This window comes from Seriola dumerili, unplaced genomic scaffold (genome assembly GCF_002260705.1).
Source record: "Seriola dumerili isolate Sdu_G_001 unplaced genomic scaffold, Sdu_1.0 BDQW01002293.1, whole genome shotgun sequence".
Taxonomy (NCBI): Eukaryota; Metazoa; Chordata; class Actinopteri; order Carangiformes; family Carangidae; genus Seriola; species Seriola dumerili.
This window is the reverse complement of record NW_019176548.1, coordinates 554407-579657: the sequence shown is the minus strand read 5'-3', so window position 1 is coordinate 579657 and position 25251 is coordinate 554407. Positions and strand designations below refer to the sequence as shown.

The 25251-nt window shown below is 42.2% G+C and overlaps 1 protein-coding gene across 3 annotated transcripts; it reads right to left on the bottom strand.

The window, feature by feature from the left end:
* Window positions 1-477: 477 nt before the first annotated feature.
* LOC111239327 (rho GTPase-activating protein 32-like) lies at window positions 478-25251 on the bottom strand. Of its 3 annotated transcripts, none has more exons than XM_022769187.1 (22): window positions 24807-25251; window positions 18106-18219; window positions 17092-17197; window positions 16040-16131; window positions 15680-15764; window positions 12361-12447; window positions 12117-12254; window positions 11846-11938; window positions 10805-10927; window positions 10547-10624; window positions 9992-10073; window positions 9726-9875; window positions 8338-8440; window positions 7188-7332; window positions 6734-6816; window positions 6182-6289; window positions 5882-6027; window positions 5572-5785; window positions 4954-5102; window positions 4690-4764; window positions 3900-4574; window positions 478-3719 (listed from the first exon to the last, which is right to left on the bottom strand). In XM_022769187.1, the coding sequence occupies exons 2-22, from the start codon at window positions 18192-18194 to the stop codon at window positions 1432-1434; spliced, it is 5109 nt and encodes a 1702-aa protein (XP_022624908.1). In that variant the 5' UTR covers window positions 18195-18219; window positions 24807-25251; the 3' UTR covers window positions 478-1431. The 3 variants fall into 3 exon arrangements, with proteins under 3 accessions (XP_022624908.1, XP_022624909.1, XP_022624910.1); XM_022769188.1 differs by having other exon boundaries at window positions 3627-3769; XM_022769189.1 differs by having other exon boundaries at window positions 3627-3744.

The window sequence follows — 25251 nt, the reverse complement described above, 5'->3', positions numbered from 1 at the left end:
TAGAGAAAGAAAGAAATAGGAGGCTAGAACGTCCCATTGGTCGGACCCCTAATATTTACCATGATAACTGTTGTGTTTTAACGTGATTAAATGATTAATTGAATTTATTTAGCCTAATGATGCATTTATATACATAATAATAATCAACACATGGCTCTCCGCTACTAATGTAAGCCATTTTATTAGTAAAAAGTATAGCTTGATATATGTGATACAGGGATGATATTTTTTGGTACTGGATTAAAAGAAAATTCTTTGGTGGTACCGCCCATCCCTACTTTCAAAAGCTGATGAGGCAAAGTGTTGGGAGCTCCTACTCTAACATGCACATCTCAGATGCTCTCCTTTAAAATATGGCCAAGACACAAGAGTTCAACAAACTATAATCATTGATAATATACTTTTATTTTTTTTAAGACTCTCACTAAAATAATGCATTTAACATGTCTTAACAGAATATCCTCATCTACGTGTTTGGATTTGAAATAGCAACTTTAATGAATAAAACAACATCATAGTTCATGTAAAACACCACATTGTTAAAAGTTTCCTTAAAAGAGGAAAGAAATGTTCATTTTTGTGACAAAACCACATCGCCGTACAAAATACACTTTTTCACCTAACTGAATGAGCTGAATTGCATTTATGTCTAGCATATTTTGCCATGGTAGCTTTGACCTTGAAATCGTAGCACTCGTTGTTATGTTAAGATTGCATTATACAATGTGTGAAAGAAAAATGTGAAAAGTTAGGAAACCATGAGGTTATCATCCATTTTAACCTCCCGAAAGTGCTAATTAAGTATTTTCACGATGATTCAGAGCAAGCCATTTCTTACAGAAAAAAATATATACTGTATATCAAGAGGCTTCATGTACACCACGTTAAGACAATGTGTTTCATACACAGTTATCCTCAAAAGTGCTTGAAGTCTGAGCAGACTAGAATAGAAAACAAAATTTACAGTACATTGGCCACATGTTAGCTGTGTGTTATTTATACAAATATAATACATTTATGAAATGAATGTTATTTATACACATTCCTATATGAACTTTAAAATCATATTAATAAAACCTGTTACTTTAGCTTGTCATCTCTTGTTGTTTAGACATTAAATAAAATATATAAGCCATCATTTTCTCAAACATGCCCACACACTGTTATTTTCAAATCCCTAAATTTAAGACAATATCTGCATACGATTCATTTTTTTCCCTTTTGAGTGTCTTCAAAAGCCATTGCAAAATATGAAACTACCAGTGATGGCGACAGTATGAATCCTCATCAGCAGCCTCCCTTCACACTTTTTTTTAGCAGCTCTTGAAGGTTAAAACAAACACACTTTCAACGCAACAGTCTGTTGGTCTGGCAGAGGATAAAGTGCTGTTTTCCTTTGGCCCCGGTGTAGAATCAGATAAAAACCAGTGGTCAGAATCCCTCGTAGACTCCGGCCTCTGATCTCAGTGCAGCATGACAAAAAGCCTCATGACCCAGAGCCTTGGACAGCAGTCTGTGCCCGCGGGGAGACATGCATCCTTGGCCAGGCAAATATCCGGCCATGGCTTTACCGGATCTTGTGGGTTTAAGTTTGGGAGCTGCGTAATACCCCTCCATGTGGTCATATTGTGTGGGCCTGACTTTAGTGCTCTGAGTCCTTCTGTTGAGCTGAGTGGAAAAGGATCCCAGATGTTCAGGATCCAGAGGGGATTTTCCGTGGTAATGATAGTGGTGACGATTTTCTCTGGTGCTCTGCGACCGCCCGGGTCTCCTGAGGATGCTGGGTTTCACAATACCAGAGTAGCTGTTGACAGCATTGGTCATCATTAATCGATCCTGGTCATGACCTCGCGTATGGCTTCTGTCTTTGTGCTCGATGTTCTTGAGGTTGAGACAGTCCCTCTCTGGGAGTGAGGGGACTTTGCGAAGCGGTGGCTGCTGTGGGGAACTCTCTTTGATGTGAATTCGCCTGGATGGTCCTAGCTCTGTGCTTGACCGGTGGCCACACAGCTGCCTGGTGCCCTCAGGGTCTGCCTGTTGAGAACTCATGGACGTTGGGGATGTAGCAACAACAATATTTTGACTTTCTGTTCTGTCGGTGGAGAGGAGGCAGGCATTTCCAGGGTCAGACTTGCTCCTTGTGTGCATTATGTCTCTGCTTCTTGTGTCAGTCGGTGAGACAGGACTCTCATAAGGAGACACCGCTGGACATGTATTTTTACGTCTGGATTTATTCTCCTGCTTGACTGGTTGGTATACAACTCTTTCAAAAACTTCTGCGTCTCTTGCCTCGTAAACAACAGTGTCCCTGCTTTCTATGTAAAGCTCCCTGTTCACAGGGGGGGCACGACGTGGAGAGTAGTTGTAGTAATCTGATTGTCCACTTTCCCTCGTGTTACGCATGGTATAAGACTGACTGTGTCGGATACCACTTTGCCGACAAGGCTCTACATAATAGCAGGAACCATCCATTGGGTTATCTGTGTAGGTGCCGTAACGGTAGTCTGCATTTGTGTTCTCAAACTGTGGCCGAACAGGGTGGATGCCGGTCTGAATCAGCCTCTGATAGGGTGCCTCTTGGTTTGTCGTCTGCTCGATGTAAAACATGGTGTCAGGGGGCAGGACTTCTGTCTCTGCCAGCTCGTAGTGACTAATCTGAGGGGCATGAAAGGAGCGAGCCCTCCGGATGGCTGGATGCCCAACTATTCTATCTTCTGACCTCTGCCATTGACCTTGCTGCCTGTGGCGGCCACTGATAAGGTGCTCATCTCTATGGTAACGTCTGTACTGAGGTGACAAAGGGTGTCTTAAACCTAAAGTGCTGTAGCGGCTTTCAGAGGACTGCCTGTACATGCTTTTTGGCCCTGAAAGGTGATGTGGCAGAGCGTCAGGCCGTGGGCAGTGAGGTGCAGGCATTTGTCCTGCTTGAATTGGCCGATGATGATGATGATGATGATGATGATGATGATGATTACTGTAGACATCCTCAACAATGCCCAGAGGTCTGTCCTCCTCTGGGCTGTAGTTATGGGTTGAGGAGGGCTGTAATGGCCGTGGAAAGACCTCCTCAATGGAGGCAGGCATGGAGGTCTCAGCCAGAACCGCACGGAAATTAAAGACATTGATAGAGTCGGTGTTCACATAAACGGGAGAAGTTGACGGGCTCTGAGCCGAGCAGACAGGCTGAGTGGGTGTTGAAACACCAACACTCTGATAGGTAGGCTCTGCCTGTGTGACATCTCTAAACTCTTTTTCCTCTTTGCGGGCCCTCCTCTCTGCACTGCCTTCATCCAAGCTCCCCGAACCAAGCGGGCTGACATTAGGTATGAAATTGCACATGCTCTCCTGTCCGTCAGTGACCTGCGATGGCTCCGAGCAGAGATGTGCAGGTGGGAAATGAACAGGATGAGGGCAGCACAGGCTCTCCAAAGGGCTGTGCACTGATGTTTGCCATTGGGAGACAGAAGAGGAGACGTGAGGGCTGCAGTACTCCTGGGGGTAAACTTTGAGATCAAGAACGGAGGGCCGGGGTGGTCTGTCCTGGGAGTGAGAAGCTTCCTGTCTTGGGAAAGGGTGCGATGGGATGTTGTTTCTTCTTTGAGAGCCACTGCTGGCCTTCTGGGCAGATTCAGCCAGAGCCAAAGCCAACTTGCGTGCAGCACTCGTCAAGGGAGGGTGAGGAGGGAGAACAGACACTGAACTCATAAGTCTATCTGTTCCTGGGGAGGGATAAGACAAACAACGCTACAGTATGACAGGACAAACAAAGCTATGGTAAGACATGATGGGACAAGACACAAAAGCTTTCATAAGAAACTACAGAATGGATTATTATTTAAATAGATACTAACTATATTCAGCAAATGTTATGTATGATGTTAAAGAGGAGTGGTACTCACCTGGATCAGGCAGGTTCTGTGCAGATTGACTGAGGTCGGTCAGGGCTGATGCCTGGCTCGCTGTGCTGAGTGGGCTGCAGTGTTGGAAGGACGCTCTTGGCTCTTTTCCATCTGCCACTGGAGCTTCACATTTCTCCACCGGGGGCGAAGAGGAGGGGAAACTTGGCTGAGAGGCGAATGCAGTCTGAACATCTGCTTGCGTCTTAAATGATTTCTTCCTGAGTTTAGGAGAGAGCGGCTTGGAGGTAACCTTCTTCCCACCTTTACCCAGAACCGGGCTAATATCTGGAGACTGAGAGTAACTAATGTTGTTGTTTGGTGAGGAAATTGGCTCAGATTCACTAGAACAACCTGCACTCTTCCTCCATTTATTTCCATCTCGGTTGTGTTGCGGCCCAGGATTTGCTGAGGGTGGGCTGCACTGAAAAGACATGGGGTCAAAGTCCAAGGTGGAGATGCCCGCAGCCGGCGGACAAAGATCGAGATCGTCCTCCTGGTGTGGAGGTGAAATACACGGTGCGGTGTGAGCACGGTCAGCACCATTACGACTCTCATTCAGTGAGTGGGCTTTGTTGTCGTCTTTACTTCTGATGTTGCGAAGGTCATCTCTACTGACGGCAGAAATGGCCTCGCTAGTCGAACGAGGTCTGAGCGGGCGGTAACTTGGAGGTTCCCCTGGGATGGAAAAATGCACACATAAATTTAAACTGAGTCTTCAGTAGTCACAAATATACAGATAAAGTCAACCACTGGGAGCCAGTTGCAGTGTACGATTTAAATGTATAATTACCTTCCACATTGTGCAAAGAGGTGAGAGATTCTTCACTTTTAGTAGAGCGCAATGTGCCGCTATCCCCTCTTCCACCTGCAAATGTTTCAGCAAATTATTTTTCTCGATAAAATGAATGATCACCTCTAAAGGAACAACTCAACACATACAGCCGTCAAGATAAACTGAAGAAATTGACAGGTGCTAATTAATTACGACGTTTTGAAAAGTACAGGTACACAATTGGTATGTTCTCTGGCCGTGTAACAGCAGTAGTGATCTGACCTGGCAGTGCAATGCTCTTTATCTCGTTAGGCTCACTTGGGTGTCGCTTCAGTTTGCGTTTAGAAACAGAATGGGACTTGCCCAGATGGAAAAAGGAGAGCCAGTTCCCCACAGGAGACTTCTTAGCCTTAGCAGGAGGCCGTTTGCCGCTACGACACAGAAACAAATAATTTTCAACACTTGACGTTTCATCTAACAAAAGTACAAGTCACTTCATTCAAGCAGAAATAAATAAAAATGACAAAAACAAAAAAAAATAGGGCTGCTAGCAGTAGTTATTTTTATTATATTCTAATCTGATTCATCATTCAGTCTACAAGAAATCAGAAAATAGTGTCTATGGTGATATGTTCAAATACTGTTCATTTTTTTTGCCTTGTTTGTTTGCCTTTTTTGATTAATTAATGATTTGAATAAATAGTCAACTATAAAAATTGTTGTCTACACATATTCTGTCAATCTGCTAATTGACGCATCAACTAATTATTTCAGCACTGAAGAACATGATTTATTACTCACACTACAAAGCATCACGATTGAACTGCTAAAAGAACAAATGTGGAGTGATGTGCAAGAAGAACAAACATTTAGGACTGCTCTGGTGGTCCATAAATGTACCTCTCCATCGGCAGCTCGATGACTGTGTGGAACTTGCCGAGCAGAGCTCCGGGTCCCTCCCCGACCTCGATGTAATCACTGTGGGTGAGGCAGGGGGTGGTGGCTGGGGAGCCCAGCTGTGCCTGAGTGCGAGCCTGGGCCTCCTCCAGAGACAGTAACTTTGTGGACGGGGAGCAGACCAGCAGGGACTTAGGTCTGGATAAGGTGTTGTTACCTATAATTGAGGTGTTCAGATAAATTCATTAGAGATTCATATAATCTCTTACATTTTAGTTTTCTTCTTTTATTGAGGTAAATAAAAATGACCTACCAGTGCTTTCCCTTATGATGGCATTGAGTTTCGGGCTGAAGAGAGCCTCAGTGTTGTTGAGGATGAACTCCACCACCACAGACTGGATACGCACCTCCATGAACGCGGCTGTGCCACTAAAGCAGGCCGACTCAATCTGTCTGGACCTGAAACACAGTCACAGTACAACACAACCTAATTCACAGCTCTGGACCACTGAGACATGCCCCAGTTCACTGTCACAGAAAGGCTAGAGTGAAACAGCAGTGCTAACGGTGCTAATGCATGCAGCCAGACGTTGGTGTAGTTAGCGACGGTCACCTGAGGAGGTTAGGAGCCCAGACAATAGCCAGGTTTTTAGTGTGCATGCTAGTGATGGAGCTGAAGGTGGCCAGGTGGGAGAGATGTCTCATGAGGAACTCCAGGGTCCTGTGGATAGAGAAATGCAATCTTTTAATATAAATTTCACCTGTTAATTTCAAATTATTTGCTTTAAGACAATACATTTTTTTACTCCTGGGTCATAAGAGAACGCCAGCAGATGAAGTCATAACTGAGGAGTTCAGTGCATCTGGTGAGAAGCAAGATTAATGTCACTTTGAATTGACTTAGTTAAAAAAGATGCCTATGTAGAGCAGGAATGCTGTGCTGTACAAAGGGGTCATCATGACATTTTTATCTAGAGCTGAGTCACATCTCAAAGAGGTTTTTATGTGTGGTTGAGATGTAAGTAAAAATAAAAGGTGTTGCTGGCACTTAATCTTCCAAAGACTTGAGCAGGAGAGACAGTTTTGACGCAGCACTCCCTTTTTCTAGAGATCAAACATTTCCAATTCAGACCACCAGGGTGCAGCAGTGAGCCTTAAACCTGACCTGTAATGTGGAGGAGGCAGCTGCTGGATGACATTGTGGATTTTGACCAGCCTTTCTTCATCTGTGGCTGCAGACACGGCCTCCTGTGTAGACAGAGGATAAAGCGCACGTCACTGAGAGGCTGATAATCACAGCAGAGGGAGCTGCCTTAACATTCTCGCTCTCTTTTTATCCTTTTATATTCACAGCAGCCAGTGTTTCGGCACACTTAATCTGCTATTAGCATGCACATCCCCTGCTGTTCCTAGAAAGCTCAGTGTGATGCAATGACTCTGTTTTGAGCAGCACTTCAAATGAGCTGAAATTTTAAAATGAATTCTTCTGTTTGTTTTTTTTTTGTATATTTTTCTTTTGTTTACTGGGTAACTATAATGTTTCCTATGCTATCCAGCTTTTTCTCTTGACAATGCTTAACCGAAAATCTGTGCCCCAGTTTCAATGTTCTGGTCCTTACTGAGAATCTGTCGTAGAGCTGGTAGGTGAGCAGAGGGTTGGGCAGCTCTCTGAAGTACAGCTTGCAGAGAGAGCCCACTGAGTGGATATCCTGTCTGAAGACATCTCTGCTCAGGTCTGGGATCTGTTCAGAGTCAAACTCGTGCCTAGACAGTGACAAACAGAAGAAGAAGATATAGAACAGCGTGGGAGTCATCCTACTGCCCATCTGTCAGTATGAAAACACAAAAAACAAGGAGGATATTTTTACACTATGAGCCACTTTTTGACTTGGTAATGGTACTTGGTGAATTAATGATTTATTTTGATCTGATATCTTTTGAAATGCTCTGGCGTACTTTGATAATAGTGCAAAAAAAAATATAACCCAACAAAATTTGTGCATCATAATTGACATGATTTCCATCTCTAATAATATTCCTCCCCAATTAAAAAATAGCAACCTTCTTCTTTGCAGCAGGTAAAGAAGAAGCCACTTCAATGAGTATAAACTGTGAGACACATCGACATGTCACCAGATATTTATCCTTTTCTAAAACAATGAGATGTGATGTGGCGACAGTCAACACATTTTTATGTGAGAGAAGTCAGCATAATTGGCTGTCAACACCCCATCAGATTATATGTTTCCCAAATTATCTACTGATGGGAGTTTTTGTTTCATGAATTTCTCCTGGCAAGCATAAAAAAAGATCATTACAGCCGCTCAAAGCTGCACAGGTTCAAAGACATTGTATTTGATGGATTTCAGATGAAACAGCTCAAAAACAACACTATCAACAGCGTCCATCATGTTGATGGTGGACTCTTACAGTCTATTTCTAATAACTGCTTTCGAATCATTAAATGCATCATACTGACTATCCAAATTTAAATAGAAACCCACAACTTGTCAGTCACCTGCCATGCAATAACACATTTGCAGCCCTACAATTATCAGAGTCTTTCTTAAACAACAAACCATTCTGTATAAAGCATATTAGTCATTAGAAGAAATCAGTTTTGTGTAGCTCTTTTCAGTGTACTGCTTTACAAGAAGTGGGTCTCAGGAGAGAAAAGCCAGTGTCTCCCCAGGTTCGGTGCTTATTCCTGACCTGTCGCATTGATTTGTGTTATATTAAATCAATGTCATGAACATAATGGACACAAACCTCAGTTTCTGGATGTTGGAGGAGATCCCAGACAGCCTGTAGATTCCATCCACAACTCCATGCTTTTCTATGAATTCAGCACAGCTCTTCACAACCTGCGGGACTATAGGACACAGTCACAGTCATGAGAGGAGGCTGAAACAGTACGTTTCTATAAAGCACAAATATAGTGCTGTAAGTATCACGCTCTCACTCATTTCGGATATCTTCAGACAAATTCCTCACCAGGCACAAAGAATGGATCATGTAAGAACACAACTAGTGATTGCAAGCGCTGCCATTTCAATTCTCCACAAATCACATTAAAAGGATAACTCTTGTGATATTCTATATTTTTCAAATACCACGAAAAGAACAAAACCAACATGTAAGTGATCTAATTGCAAGTATTGCCTGATATATCGTAATTCTTTGTAAAATAGAAACATGTCATTGAGTCACAAAGTTGCACTGGGTGACATGTTCCTTAATTACTATGAATATGTGCACTGTAATTTTTGTTTTGAGTGAATCCAGCATATACAGTCCTGCTGCTGTGAATACTCACTCGCCAACCAAATGTGTATTAATCTGCAGCTTGTGCACCATTTACTCCTGTTTGAGTAACATTTGCTAAAATGTACAGTGCTCAGCTGTTTTAGGAAATGATTTAGCCTCTTTAAATAAAGTACTGTATATATTTGTGACCTATTTTTCTGAGATATGTGTCACACGTGTCATTTTGTTTGGTGATGGGATCATTCCAAGAGGTTGCAAAATACAAAACAAGATGATTATCAGACAAAGACAGAAAACACATTTCTGCCCTACAAAATGATGTTTATTTATTTTTTCTCTAATCCCTCCTTTTTTCATGTGAAATACTGAAATACTATAATTTTACCTCTTCAAGCATAAATCACTCTATGGTTGAACACGCGAGGAGGGGTCACAAATAGGCATTACATCATTGTAAGGGGTCACAAGCCAAACGGTTTGGAAAGCGCTGGTTTACATCTTATTTTACAATGTTGCCCATGTAGCTTTAATCCATTACTCTGCATAAACTGACATGACATGACATAAACCTGCTTATTGCACCATAGGCCTGTTTCAAAAAAACACTTAAGAAAGAGCTTTTGGCAAATCTTCAGGGATCTATGCAGAATCACACCCTGCTGGCAAACATAAAACGGTTATTCACACCACCAACTCAATTCACATCAAACATCACAGCAATGTATCACAAATCCACTATAGAGGCGGCAGATTCATCGGGTAATCCCTTCTTGGGGTATTTACAATTTAAAAATGTGAAACATTTCGGTGAGAACTGCCAGCAGGTAAGAATTACACAAAGGGAAATAAGAGAGAAAATGAAAAAAGAAACCATTGCAGGAATAATTTACCCTCATGTCCTGAGTTGTGGAGATGTTCCCCCAGGTCACAGCCAAACACTCGCTCTCTGAGGATGCCGCGCTGCCGCAGCTTCTGTGGCGGCGGTCGAGACTTCATAAAAGACCTCAGGAATGTTACCAGCTTCCCATGCTTCTTACACACTGATTAAGACAGCACACACACATATAACAGCCACTTTAAATCAATCCGACTCATATCCTGGGAGCATGTCTTAAATAAGTCATCAACAGCAGGACAGACGCACACTGAAGAGTACCTGGCTTTGGCACTGAGCTTTGAACACTCGGGGGAATCTTGTCATTTATCAGCTCAACACAGTCGCAGGGGAAAAAACCAACCTGCAAGTAGAGAGAAGAGCCGAGTAAATATGAGAGCCAGAGATGGTGATACACTTGTAAGTTCAAAGGACCACTGGGGGTGTTTAGTGCTGTAGCAGACTGTTGTAGGGTGAAGGTGCAAAAATAGGTCAGTAAGCATGAGGGTACAAGCTGCCTCGGGCTGAATATTGCTGGCTTCCATTCTTATTTAGCTGAGCATCCATGGGTGTCACAGCGACAAATCTTTTCTTTACTAAGGCGATTTTAAAAATATAGGATTCAACAGGAACAAATAGGAAGCCAAGCAGTCAGTATGTCCTTATCTCTGAATATGAATTCCCTGGGAAAGTTTTACTTAGTCACTACTTTATCATCAGTGGAAGAAGAGACAAGCTGTTCACTATTATTTTCTATCAGACATAATCAAAGTCCAGATTGCAGTCTGCCTGATACGACCACAATGCAAACGAAGTGAAGCGCAGCAGATGTTTTACCTGAAAGCCATGTTTCCCTCTCCACCAGCCCGTGTCTTCTTTAGGAGGCATGTCTATCACCGACACAATGTCGCCCACCTGGATCACAGACAGTGTGAAGATGTGAATAATCTGCTCACAGCTGAGCGCGTCAAAATGGCATCAGAAATATGCATTTGCAAAAACATGCAGGGAAAAATGAATGCTAAAAAAATGACAGAGCTGCCAGCTGATGATAAAATGACTTATTCGTGACAAACAACGTGTCTCAGAGGGTACCTCGAAGGTCAACTCATCTGTGGCCTGTGCTGTGTAGCGTTTGGTGACGTGGGCAGCAGCGATGGCGGGGACATTGATTGAGGCTTCTTCAGACACCAGCAGATGGTTCCCCTTGTTGTCAATCTAAAAAGAAACACAGCCTGACATTTGAGGAAATGCTTGAAATTCATGTTTTCTTTGCTCAAAGGCTGGGAGTAGGGAGAGTTAGCTTATCTAGATTCATTCATCATGTGTAGACATAGTAATGATTTTCATTACCAGGCGGATGATACGCAGCTGTGTGTTCCCATAAAGCCTGATACCACCAATATTTCTTTTATTATTTCCTGCGTCACTGAAATTAAGAATTGGATGCTGTAGTAAGAGCATTAATCATTTCTAATCTAGTCCAGGTGCCTTTTGTAATAATGTCTGCTACCCTCCACCTGTAAGTTTTAGCACTGACCTTTACTCTTTGTTTTTACTGTACAGAACTTTGTAACCTTATGTTGAAAGGGGCTACATGAATAAAGTTATTATAATAAAAATTGATACATACATGACACAACAAAGTACAATAAAAGATACATTTTCTTATTTACTGTTATTAATATTTTTGCTGAGAGTGGAGGAAACCCTGACCAATGCATCAAAACTCAGCCAATTATCTGTTTATTACAGAATGTGTTTGATTTTAAAAATGTGTTTACAGCAAAGAGGAGATTAAAAGTGTTTAAGTCTACTCCAACATGTTGGTTAAAAACTGAAATCAATTAAAAAATACCAGGAACCTCCCACAAGAAACCTCATAGTTCAAACAGCTGGAAATATAAACCCAATTTACACAACATCTCCAGCTGTATAATGTTACCACATCTCACAAACTTGTCATATGTGACACAAACTGAAATGTATAGTTTTCCTGAGCTGCATTTATAAAACAAAAAGTGAATTAAAACAAACTTATATATTGAAAAGTGAATATTAAACAATGGGGTCCATTCTGTAGAGTGCAGGATTAATAGCAAATATGAGCAAACAACTGATAAGAAGAACTGATACCTCCATCCATGTTAATACTGGACCACAGTTGATTTTGTTGTCAGCGATGGCAGAGAAGCGGGACAGGTAGGTGGCCAACATCTTCGTTACTGACTGAAGGGAAACATGAGATTGGCAAGATTTATACAAGTTTAACAAATGAAGCATCATTTTCCATGCAACGTGAAAGAGAACAAGATCATCTGATTACCAGATTAATCCTAATTAATCTGTAATGTATGATTTAAAGCAGTTACAGATCATAGAGAAAGCCATTGTAGCTCTGTGGTACCTCAACAGTGTCCTTTAACGTGTCGTATCTTGGCAGTTCGGTGAGATGGGAGTAACGCCGGTCATAGATACACAAGTGCACGTGTTTGTCCAGCACCCGAAAGTCTTCATAGGATCTCTTCACCAGCCAGTTTCGACCCTGACAAAGAAAAGATGAGAAACTGCAGTTTAACAGAAGAAAAACATTACTAACCAATTTGCGATATCATACAATCTATAACAAGTAATATAACAAGTAATTGTACCTGGCAGGTGATCTGAACCAGAAAGACCAGCTCTTTGGAGTCTAAACCAGCCTTCGGTCCTTCACTCTGCCCCTCTGCAAAGGCCAACTACGAGGGAAGGGAACCAGTAAAAACAGAGCGTCAGAGGAGCTAATATTGAGAGGGACTCATATTCTAAATAATGGATGAGTATAATACAACAACCTCTCTGTATGTGACCTGGTATACAAGAAAAGCATCATGTCAAACCCCATTTTTCCATTAAATAGTAAAACTCCTTTTACACTGAGCAGCTGGGTATAAAACCTTAAAAACTCCAGCAACACTGAATCATGGGAAGACAAGCTTGAAAAAAAGATGTGTATGAACATTTTTGAAAAATACAATAAAATTTGCTTTTTGTTTAATTTAGAAATGAGCCCTGTCAGAAATTCTGACAAATGCTCGTTGAACATGTCAGACTTTATGATAAAGTTTATTTAGGGAATTAAGTATTTCCTGTGCTGCCAACATAGAAGTGATTCATATTCTCACTTCACCATAAATCCTGCAGTATGAAATGTATAATACATTAGCTGCTAAGCTATCGGCGCTTGGAGGCAGTGTAGATTTAGAACAGATTTCTCCTTCTCCTCACCAATATTCTATATGACCCGAAAACTGAGAAGATCAAAGCCTTGCAGGAGTTTGGGAATATGTTGATAGACATTTCTGTAAAAGACACTTCAAAGACCTGGAAGCCAAGGGAAGTTCTAGTTATTTATAACTGTAGCTCATCCACATACACTGTTACACAACACACAACGACCTAGTTACTGCTCAACAGTAATACAGCAAACCAGACTGACAAAGAACCCAGAATGAGAAATTGTTGTTAAATGAGTCATGATGGAAAAGCTGTTGGAAGTAATAGTCCGATCTAAAAAGCTAAATTAAGTACTGAAGAGGGTCAAAAGGCCAAAAGGATGATGGGAAGCATAATCATACAGATAAACCAAGATCCTTTTTTCTATTAAACAAAAAGCTAACCTGATAAAAATGAAACATTATGGAATGAAACAGCAAAAATCTTAAAGTTATCACTGAGGGCATGTTTGAGTACCACTTCCTCTATGATGCTAACACCTCACAGATCAGTCCTCCTAATCTAAATCACGCTAACACGGCTCAGACCTCAGCTGTTTGCACAGAAACATACCTGCAATATGTTATTCATTCACAAACATCTGGCACCAGATGCTCAAATTAACATGTAATCAAAAACACGTTCTTGTTACCTGCCACTAAGGCACCTCAGATATCCATCTGCAACTGGAGGAAGTGGCTCTCCCTTTGTGTGCAGCCGCAGTCCTGGACCTCACTAAGCTCCAACAACAAGCCAAGTCTTGGCTGAGGGCAGCAGAGTTTAAATGCTGCTCCTTACTCGCCTGTTTGCCGTCCACTGCCGCCTTACGTAAAATGCTCATTCACACGATTTTGGATCACCAGACGCTTACTGCGCTATTCAAAGCAGAAAATATGAAAAGAGGATGCTTCCCTCTGTGTGTCTAACACCCCCTCCCCTCCTTCCTGCCTCCCTCTTTCGATCTCTTCCCCCTCCTCCCTCTCCTGTGCGCTGCCTCCCTCCCCCCTCTCCATCTTGCCCTCCCCCTCTCTACTCCTTTCTCCGGTGGCAAAGGGGGGTTGGCAGTAAATGGGCTCAACCGGCACACACAGATGCAAAAGCTCATCCATCACACAGAGGCAAAGGCTGCACCAGATAGATAGGCGACCCTTCTTCATTTCAAAACAATTCTCATTCATTCCACTCTCAAGGCGAGACTGGAGCTAATCTGGGGAGGAATCAGTCAGGGAGGCTGCAGACAGAGACAGTCTGCTCTCCTTGTGCTATTCTGCAAGACCTGATCAGTACCCTCCCTCCCTCCCTCCCTGCCGCCAGGGTCTGTGAATGCAGACAGGCAAATGCATCATGGGAGATACCATAAGAGAAGACTCATGTCAAGAAATTAATCAAACTTAAAAATACAAAAATGAAATAAATCTCGGTGGTATGTGCCTGCTTTATGTTTGTATATGTATGTGCAGGCAGTGAGTGCAGCATTCACTGTCAGTGTGTCTCCCACGCTGATATTTCTCTCCCAGCTCAGCTCGGCTTTTCTTCTCCCTGTGGACCGTTTCAAGGTCACTGAAGCTGTTGTGCTTCTTCACCTCCCTCCACCCTAACGATTAAGCCACACTGGTCATGGCCGCCACAGCAGGACGTTCACCCAACAGAGTGAGAGCATCCTGGGATTTAAGTCCCATCCAGCCTGCTACATTCTGGTCCATTAATGCTACATGTAGGGAAGGATTCAGCCCCTCAGTATGCATGCACTGATCACACACTGTTTTGTGTTAAGCTATCCTGGCGTGCTTCTGGTTGTGGAGAGATGTCTGCTGCACTCTGCTGGCAAGCACTTTGAACTGCACCGAGGCTAACCAGGCGTTTAACAGCCACTTCCACACATGACTGACCAACGAGTAGTGCTTCACTAATACTCATTAACACTGCTGCAAATATACTCTCTCTCAAAGTTAGAAAAGTTCATATGTCCGAGTAATGAGTTGGATGATCATCAGGTATAAAGTAGATCAATATAAAATAGTTAGATATTTCAGTGTTGGACCAATGCTGCGAGCCATGCTGCCATGTGACAATATTTTGAAAAAAGCCCACAATACATCGTTTACCTCTTTGCTGAATTTAACTGTAACCATATATTCTCACACCTTTTATTGTTTGGTCAAAACAGGTTTTTACTTTCAAATGACTCCCTCAATTCCTAGATAGACTCAGCTGTCTATCCAAGAAACTACTGTATCTTATTTACTCACTGGCTGACATCATGTGCTCAAGTCAAACTAAAATCCTGCATCACAAGTTTACAGAGGTCGGATGATTGTGACATTAATATACTGTAATATAGAGTATTAACACATAACTGGAATCAGATCATGGCTTCAACATGAATGAGGCTAATAACATCTGTAGTAGTGAAAACATAATAATCTCTGCATGGCAGGTTATACTTCTGGACAAATTTGTATTCCATAGCTGCCGTGATAAAACGGAACTGACAGCACCAATGTGGTATTTCAGGAAAAGGGAGGAAAATGCAATTATGACTGTCCAGAAAAGACAAACAAGCATATCGATTTAATTACCTCATTGCATTTCAGCAATGAGGCATTTTTGGAGCAATTCACCAAAATGGCCACTGAACTTGAGCCAAAGACACAATTTCTAAATATAGTAACTCTCAGCTGCAGAAGTCACACTGTAAGTATTTTCAGGGCTCACCTGAACGTTGCCAAAGTCAACAGTCTCATAGTGGAAATGGGCACACTCTGCCAACCTGGGGAAGTGACCTCTGGGGAACGTCAGCCTATATACAACACAGCACAACAGCAGGTCATCAGTATTCAACACAATGTCACTGTGATGGAGAGAAAAGGCAAAGTGAAAGAGAACAAAAGAGGGGGGAAAAGAGGAAGGGAATGATTAGGCCTCTGTGTGTGAGAGCAGGGTTAGAGATGTAGCAGGCTGACTTGTCTGTCTGCGCCGCGCCCATCATTTTATAGGTCCTCATTTCACTGGCCTGGATAAGAGCCCTGGTTTACAGCCTATAATAGCAGCAACACTGTCACGGGGAGCACCTACTTCTTCATGTTCTTGACCTTCATGCTAGCCGTGCTGACGCAGGAGCGCAGGAGGGGCTCGGCTGGATGCTCTGTGATATCATCGCTCCTCACCTGCCAAACAGAGACAGCAAACATCACTAAGTGTCAGTCACAGGACAACTGATGGAGAAGAGATTACAGTCAAGAATGATTATGTGGATCACCATAAAAAAGTGGTTGTGCAGCAACAGACACAAGATACATGCAGCTTATGTTATGTTATGTTGTTATATATGCTACTCTATTCTAATGTTATGTTAAACTAATCTAATCTTATACTATACTTTGCCATGTTAAACTATGTTGTTTCCTGTAAATCATGACATGATATCTTATGTTATATCAGTGCTATGCTAAATGTTATGTTTTTTCTTATGCTACGTTATGCTTTGTTGTAAAGCTATGTTATGTTATTTCATGCTAATATTATGTTATATGAGTTAAGTTAAGTTGAGTCATTCTTTGGTTAAATATATATATGAACATTAAGGCTGTTCTTGGTCTATGTGTTTGTCTATGAATATTGTTATTAATATTATTAATATTGGTCATGTTTGTATCAAATCTAAATAAAAAAGGCTTAAAAATAAAAGAATACATGCAAAAAAATATATTGCACTTCACTGATCCAAGAGACACAGATTCTAAAAACAGGAAGTTAATTCTCCCACAGAAATATGAAGATGTAAAGAAAGACATGCTGTGGAGGCAATATTGTCAAAACACCTTTACCTCAGCAGTTATCAAACACGCCTCCTCACTCTCAGGTAACACATCCTCAAATGCAAATTTACACCTGTCCATACCTTTATCACTGTGACTAACAGCTGTCATGTGACTGACATATGACCTCAGTTACATTAATATGTGACACCATTGTGTGAATCACAACCAGTGCAGCCTCATGGAAGAAGGGTGACATGTCTGTTGGTTTATGCATCTTTTTAATATATTTTTACATACTTTTTATTCTATATATATGTATTTGTTGTGGGTAAGTGATGAGTCAGAGTTGTGTGTGTGGGCGTGTACCATGGCAGTGGATGTCTCCTGTGGCTGTTTCTCTTCTAGAGGATTATTGTTGGTGGCTTGAGGTAAGGCATCTTCTTTGTCCAGGTCAGTAGATGTTAGCACATCTCTGCAGAGAGACACAGGTCAGGAGTCAAAACAAAAGAACAGTGACATGTCCACATCCATGTAGTGTGAGGTTTTCCAGACAAAAAAAGTCTTGTAGTTTTTTAGAAATACACCAGATGGTGCAAGTGAGTGAGATGAATTCACAATATGTGGCTTGGGCTCAAATCATGACACTGCACCAGCATGGCCCAGAAAACATGTTGTACTTGGACTGTGGTGCTTGAATCTGTAACATCATTAATAAAACATGAGAATCTAATCATCTGTTCCAATCAAGTCTAGACGGGAACAAATACAATACATTCATCCTTGATACAGATTAGTCTGAAAAATGGTTGCATCTTCCAAGGGGTCAACAAAAAGCCATGGTGTCTTTTGAATGCACTCAGGAAAGCAAAGCTTGTCTATTCAGACAGTCATAAAGGCAATCCACTCACAAGGGAGCGCTTCACAAAACCTTTACTTGAAATGTGACTCAACGTACTCGGGAGTGAAGGGTGAGGTCCATTCAGCTCAACTTTTATGAGCAACAAAGAACGGAGAGAGACAGGCCTTTAATTTGTCACAGTCACTCAGCTTGATGAGATCAGGACATGAGGCCAGAAACACAGACACAGCGTCATTTGTGACACATCTAATTACATAGATATTATGTAAACTCATAGGAAATACAATGAGCTTTGGGCCTGATAGCGCTTTAAACAGTTTTCCTCTCTGTCTTACTCTGAAAACAGGGTCATGCTTTCGCCTTACCATTAAACTGCTCCAACTTTTATTCATTTAAATGCAAACACATGTAAATGACCAAGCGGCCACGTAATATTTACACATACTTTTTAGTGTGCATTTGTATGGTTTTACATAATTCCGATCAGCTGACATGAAACAAGGAAAACGAGAGTAACTCACCCCTCAAGGACGTCACTACTTCCTGGTTCTCCCTGGGGTCCTGAAGCAGCATTTTCAATCACCGCGGCAACCACACATCCAGCCTCCATGATGCTGCCTTACTGCAACAGCCCGCTGTAGAGAAACGTGAGTAGGAGGGAAAAGGGAGAGAGAGCGAGGGAAGGAAGCAAGGTGGGTGGGTAAAAGAGTACAAGATGGGAGGAAGAGTCCGATGCAATGAAGCCGCCAGACGTTAACCCACTTGAGGCTGCAGCACGCGCGACTCTCAAGGCTACAATCCACAGAGCCCAGACTGTAATGTGCGATGACATCATGCTACAGTGCCGAGGGCTGCTTCAGAGATAATGCATGTCAGGCTGCAAATTCATATGATGGGTTCATGAGAATATCAGCTTCTTTTTTATCAGAGCACTGACAGGTTTTAGCTGGAAAACATACTCATATCCCCCTCATGGAAATGTCAAGACTGCCACAGCAGCTTCAGCGCACGTCCCTGGACAACATATGCAGGTTTAGGGCAGTTATTTTTGCTTTTTTATCACTCATGAATATATTTCTTTTGTTTTTTTTTTCCAGACTCTTGATATTCTACACTCTTGGTATGAATGGGTTACTTTTGACCTAAGTGTATTAAGAATAATCCGCCTGGAAATGAAAATCAACCCCCATCATGTCAGGCAAAAACCCACTGAGGTTCATATCTTGTTCACCAAACAAACAGTGAGTAAACACCCACTGGCCCATCCCAGCTTTCTCACAAATGCTTTAAGGCACTGCTGTCATCTTCTTATTCTTTCAACAAAAAACAAAAAACAAAAAAGGAATGGATGTATACAAAGAAACAAGGCCCCAAAAACACATTCATTGTGTTTCAACTAGATTTACATGATTGATTAATTGCAAATTTGAACCCCTTAAATACAATATCAAATAAGACTGATTGTGCATTATTTTTTAAGGTGCTCATATGGTGCCATCATCCATCCATCATGTGTATCTGCTTATCCTTACCTAAGGGGCTGGAACAAAACCCAGCTCCCACTGGGTGATGGGCGGAGTGCACACGTATAGACAAACAACCATTCACGCTCCAATTCACACCTCCGGGCAATTTAGAGTCGTCAGTCAACCTAACCTGCATGCCTTTGGACTGTGGGAGAAAACCCACGCACGCACAGCTAAAACATTCAACCACTTCACCACAGTGCTGCTCTACTCATATGGCACATACGCCTGAATAATGTTACGTCCAATCAGACTGCTGCAAACTAACTGGCACACACAAAACCAGGGGTCATGTTGCACTCCAGCACATGATGTTCTACCTGTGTGGACCAGTCCATAAATTCTTTGTTGTTCTTCAGTAATAAAAAAATTAATAGACAACATTGAAATCCAGCCATTTAACAGTCCACAAGGGAAAAATGAAAGTGTAATTCTGATATTTACTCTTTTTTATTGAATATATATCTACATGTGTCTGGACCATATTGGATCCATGAGAAGACTGATACTGGAACAGCCCCTAGCGCTCTCACTTTCTACCAAAATCCATAATTACTACTCCTCTCTTTATGTACTGTAAACAAACAGAAGGAATGTCCTGATGCAGTGAAACTCGACCCTTCATAATGTTCCTCTACAATCTTCCCATAACTAGCCTCCAGGTGCTTCGTGTTAAACAGTGACCCGCGGGCATGTGGGTGCAAATAAAGGGCCCTTCACACACCTCACCTCGAAGGCATACAACTACAGCACTGAAAAAAAAAATCCCTCCAATTAACACCAAGGCAGTTTTACCTCTTCCCTAAGCAGATTCGCTAATCAGCACGGAAATGTTTGGAGTAACAAGTAGATTCATCAACCCCAACCGCTGCTGTAGTAGCAGTTTCCCACCAGCCCCTCTGGCCTGGAGCCCCACTGAGTTGCTGTTGACTGACTTCCACAAAGCCTCCTGACTCAGCAGAATGTGAGCAGGCAGACAGGAATACAGGCCAGGTCGGACTCCACTCTATCCACATCTCATACTATATCTCCTCTCTAACAGACACCATACCCTTGCCAGGGGAGAGCCAATGCCTTAAACAGACAGGAAATTCATTTACTGTTTAGAAAGCACTCTTGGATGGTGGTCACTTGGGGAAAACCTTTGTGGAAAGTCATATGAATGAGCAGCATGTCACCAAATTATGTGAAACTGGGAGCATTGGGAGTACTTGTAATATAATTAGTGCCTCCTTGTATAGTTTAAATATTTAGGACAACATAAAACAAAGTTGTGCTGCACATTCATCAAGATATTGTGATTATCATCATCTCATTTAAAATATTTGGGCTATGTGTGCTAATGGAGGACAGATAATGCCAGCGGCTGCTTGCAATCTATGATAAAAAAAATGTTGCATGCTACACAGTACAATGCCTGACCTTGCTGATCGTACCACATCAGACAGCGAGTCTTTTCAAGTGTAGGAACATGTTGTACTTCACATTGCAGAGGAGGCTGGCTTGCTGTGTGCTTTAAAACCGCCTGCCTGGTGAAGGAGTCATGGGCTTTTGTTTCTATGTGAAAGACCTTGTGGGAGAAGAACTGAAGACAACAGAGAGGAACATATGAACAAGTGAAAGCCTTATAGCAAGCACCCATTTGCTATTATGAACATCACAATACAGGAAAAGTAGAGTATTCTGGAAATGGCCCAAATAGCTTGGGCTATAAAAAGACTGTCACGATTGTGAAAAGTCAGAGTTTTAGGAGGTGATCTCACGCTTGTCCATGGCAGAGGAAAATGGGTGGCACATACACTTTGTGCAGCATTACAGGCAAGAAAAAATAAAACAATGGTGAACCAAGTACCCCAAAATCTCTGATACCGATTTACTGTTGGAACCTACACTGCACACAGCTGCTGTATATCAGGAAGAACTCATCTTTCCAAATCAGGAAGAACTCATCTTTCCACTACATCTCTATCAGCCATATCCAAAGCATTAAGCAAAACTATTCCAGATACAAGAACAAAGACGACGTGTACCTGCCACACTTAAAGGCAGAGACATTGTTCTGATGTCAGGAGACTGTAGCAGCACAGAAGGATGTCGTCCCGGTATCTGATGGCCTACATGGCGTTTTCAAGAAAAATAGGGCAGCCCACACAATCTTGCACACACACTGTTTATGAAACTGGTATCAGCAAGCGTGTTGACATGAAAAATGGCTGCCTACATATTTGTAGCTACAAACACGCAGCAGATGTGTCTTAAGTGAGTCACGGCTAGGGAGGGAGGAAGTACGGCTAAGGAGATGGAGAGGGAATACAAAAACTGCCATTTCGCTTTTTTCTTTTTCAGGGTTTTGACAACACAGTCTCCATCCACCCAGACAGAATTAAGTGTAACTGAAACACATGAATGCTAATACAGCTCATGTACAGATATTAGGTAGTATTTTTGTGGATGTCTGCAGGAGATTTTGGAATTGCAATTGCAATCAAAAGGCTTCTGGTACATTGTTTAAGGTGGACTGTAAGTGACAAACATAACACAGTCAAACACATTTCCAAAATAGAAACATTCACTTGCTAATAAGAACAGGTACTGAAGACAAGTCTAAAGAAGAGGAGAGGCTGCTTTATCATTATCTCTTTTGGCTTGTAGAACTGTCCTCTTCAATAAAATACCAGTATGTGGAGGAAGAGATTAAGAACTTGTTACATAAAGTACGAACCAGGAGGTAAACCAGAAATATCTCTGCATCTAAAATGTTCATCATAAACTTTCCAAATCCCTGCAGGCAACTATCAGTCATTTTGTGCAGCTGCATGTCAAAATATTACCTAAACCAAGTTGCTAATTATATGTCCAGCAGTTAAAGAGCAATATTATTCTTTTTTAGTCATGTTTGTGTCCAAATGATGAATGTAAGCCCAATATTTGCTGTTCTTTTAGCTTTTGGTCTAGTTTGGTCTTTAGTTTTTGGTCTCCACCAACTCCTGCTGCTAAATGCTCCACTATGTTCACCATCTAGTCGCTAACTTTGTGGGTCTGTCATTTGTTGCTGGGCAGGGAATTAATGGCAGGTTTTTAGGCCCGCTGCAGCTGGACTAATGCAGATGGGAGTGGTCAGACTGAGCCAATACAGTCTATTTGAAAGACGGAAAACCAAAACAGTGAGCTGCAAAGAATTGCAGAAGTCGGGTGATAATTCTCTGTAGGTTCATCGTTACGAGTCCCCCCTTTCATATTAACATAGCCCTGAGATCCATTGTTAATATAAAAATATTGATTATTGCAGCTTAAACTATATCTCTGACATCGCTTGATTTTGCTGCAGATCCCCACGATGAAGTGACAGGCCGGCGTTGTCAACAAGGGGAAAGTTGGTTTCATGCTCTCATTCTGAGCTCTGGAATGCAGTCAACACAAGCGAGAGAGACGCAGTGGAGAAAGGCCCACGGTTGCCATGGTAACATGTCTCCAGTCCATCGTGACTTGATGCTCCTCCAGACTGAGGATGAGGCAACACGAAGAGGGAAATGAAACCTTAGAGGAATGTTTGACCACAAGCTTTTGACACATCATCAGTTAATCTGAGGTGTTCAGATACCCGGTGTGCTGCTGCTCTCGTGTGAGAAGGCCACAATGCAGGAAATACTTTTAAATCAGCCATCTTTACTGGAGCTTTGTCACTTCTGGGGGGAGGGGGGCATATGATCCTATAATCTTCTTGATATCTACCAGTGAGATTAACTTTATTTCATCTGAGTCGGTGTCACAGCTCAGTCTTTGTCCTGCAACCTTCAGAGGTGAAGGGTGAACAGCAGCGCGATTAAGTTGTAGACAACAAAGATCCAAATATTTAATTAACAAGCCGATCTGTCACCAAGGAAGACAACCTAAGCCTTGCAGTGAAGTATAGGTCTTTCTGTTCAAAGCACAAATTTATGTCCTCAAGAAAAACTGATTATGTAGTGAAAATAGAAAAAAGAGAAAATGTTATTCTGTGGGACAAATATTTTTGACAGTAGGATATAGCCATGCCACTTTACAACTGGCTCACTAAGTCAATACTTAGTGTCACAAAGACTCACCCACACAGTTATACAAGACTACAGTCACCTAATGCGATCCAACATCCCTGAAACAATTACTACCTCTGTCAAGATCCTGTTCAGTGATGTCAGAGTTGGCTCAACCCCGGGGTAATCATTTTTGAGGCAGTGATTGTGGCGTGTGTATTGGACTGCATGACATCATAAAATATCTAGCATGTAGCCTACCTATTATTTTGTAACTACACACTTGTGCCTGCAGGCTTCACAATAAAATGCAGGGCTGCGGCTAATGATTATTTTCTTTCTAACAGTCCAAAACACAAAGATATTTAGTTTTCAATCACATATGACAAAGAAAATCAGCAGATATTCACATTTGTGAAGATGGAACCAGTGAATTTTGGGAATTATTGCTTAAAAAATGACTGAAACAACTAACCAATTGTCAAAATGGCTTCCTACTTCCTACTTTTGTGTCTATCTTGATCGACGAATCATTTTAGCTCAACATAAAATACCTAACATATGGCTATTATTTTGTCCTTTGACAAATGACAATTTTTTAATAGATTTATAATTTCATTGATTAATGATTTCTTCTATAAAATGGAAGAATATAGGGGCAAATGCCCAAAACAGTTTGCTAAAGCCAAATGTAATGCCTAATTTTGTGCTTTTTACTTGGAAAACCATTAACAGATCATCGATATAGTTGTCTCACGACTAAACGATACAGGTTAACATGAAATACTTAAATATACCTATTATTTTGCGACAAACCTCCTGCTAAGTAGAGAAACGTTTTTTTGCTCAAAAAAATGACCTAAATGTGTCATTGATTATCACCTGTCTCAATGATTAATCGACTAATCTTTTAAGCTCAACATAAAATACTTAAGGTGTATTATTTTGTCCTCACAGCTTATACCTGTGGTACAGGATTCATAAAATAATGCAATCCAAGGTACAGCCTCAGACATTACCACAGAGGTTAATGTACAGTTCTTACATGTGCTCTAAATAGGTGATATGAATAAAAATCCTTTAAAAAATTATGACACTTTAAAATGAAGAGGTCTCACAAATGTAGCACTTGTTGCAGGGCTGTTGCACTGTATTGCATTAGATCATCCAGGTCTTTATCATTTATGGGCCCACCCACTGCATTACAGTGATTCCTAGAAAAACAGCCCCAAAATCCTCCTGACAGATAAACTCTGATGTGTTTTCATAACCTGTGATGCAACCAGACACACACTCCCCTCCCAGTCCTCTACACCAGCCACAAACGGAACTGGGATCCACTGGGAAAAGTTTACCACCGGTGTACTCTGACCTGTTGGGCCTGACAGATCACCGGTCAGCCGTAAACACACACACACTCACACACACACACGCACGAACACGCACGCACGCACAGACACACGCACGCACGCACGCACGCACGCACGCACGCACACACACACACACACACACACACACACACACACACGTTCCTTTGTCAGACTGATCAATTGAAATAAAATAAATGCCTCAAACAGGTGTAGAGATCGCACCGTCAGGGCTGTGGCAGCAGACGAAGCAGTAACCTGGTTATGTCTGTACAGTACGTGATATTTAGAGACGATCCGTGTTCAAACAGCCTACCTGTAACTGTGCACGTTGCTCCACTCCGCTGCCTCCTCTATGCTGCACAGCGCTGAGCTTCTCGACGAGGAAACATGTTGTCAGCATCGCACTGCAGAGCCCCTCACACCGGACACACACACACACAACAAGCACATAGGCTAGAGCTGATCATCTGAGGTAGATGTTTTCACGATAAACCCTGTGATCGGGTGCGACACCGCGGAGGCAGCGTGGGAGTCACTCCGGAGAGCCGCGGCTGGGCTGCCTGCCTGCCTGCCTGCCTGCCTGCCTGCCTGACTGACTGCTGGGAATCTGCACTTGCCGCCGGGAGCGCGCACTACTGGTCTCGTGCCCGCGCCTCGGATATTTTAGACCCCGGGGTTCCCAGATCTTTTCAAAACCGTGGACCCGGATATTAGGTAGGCGTGGGAGTATGCATGGACCCTCTGCTTGATGATATTCA

What these genes read in the sequence shown, in the direction of transcription:
- LOC111239327 (XM_022769187.1), bottom strand. Translation starts at nt 18,194, where the DNA reads ATGGAGGCTGGATGTGTGGTTGCCGCGGTGATTGAAAATGCTGCTTCA. An exon ending in CAGTATTAACATGGATGGAG is followed by an intron (nt 10,928 to 11,845) that starts GTATCAGTTCTT and finishes GTTTCTTTTTAG; the next exon opens with ATTGACAACAAGGGGAACCA. An exon ending in AAGCTCAGTGCCAAAGCCAG is followed by an intron (nt 9,876 to 9,991) that starts GTACTCTTCAGT and finishes TGTCTTAATCAG; the next exon opens with TGTGTAAGAAGCATGGGAAG.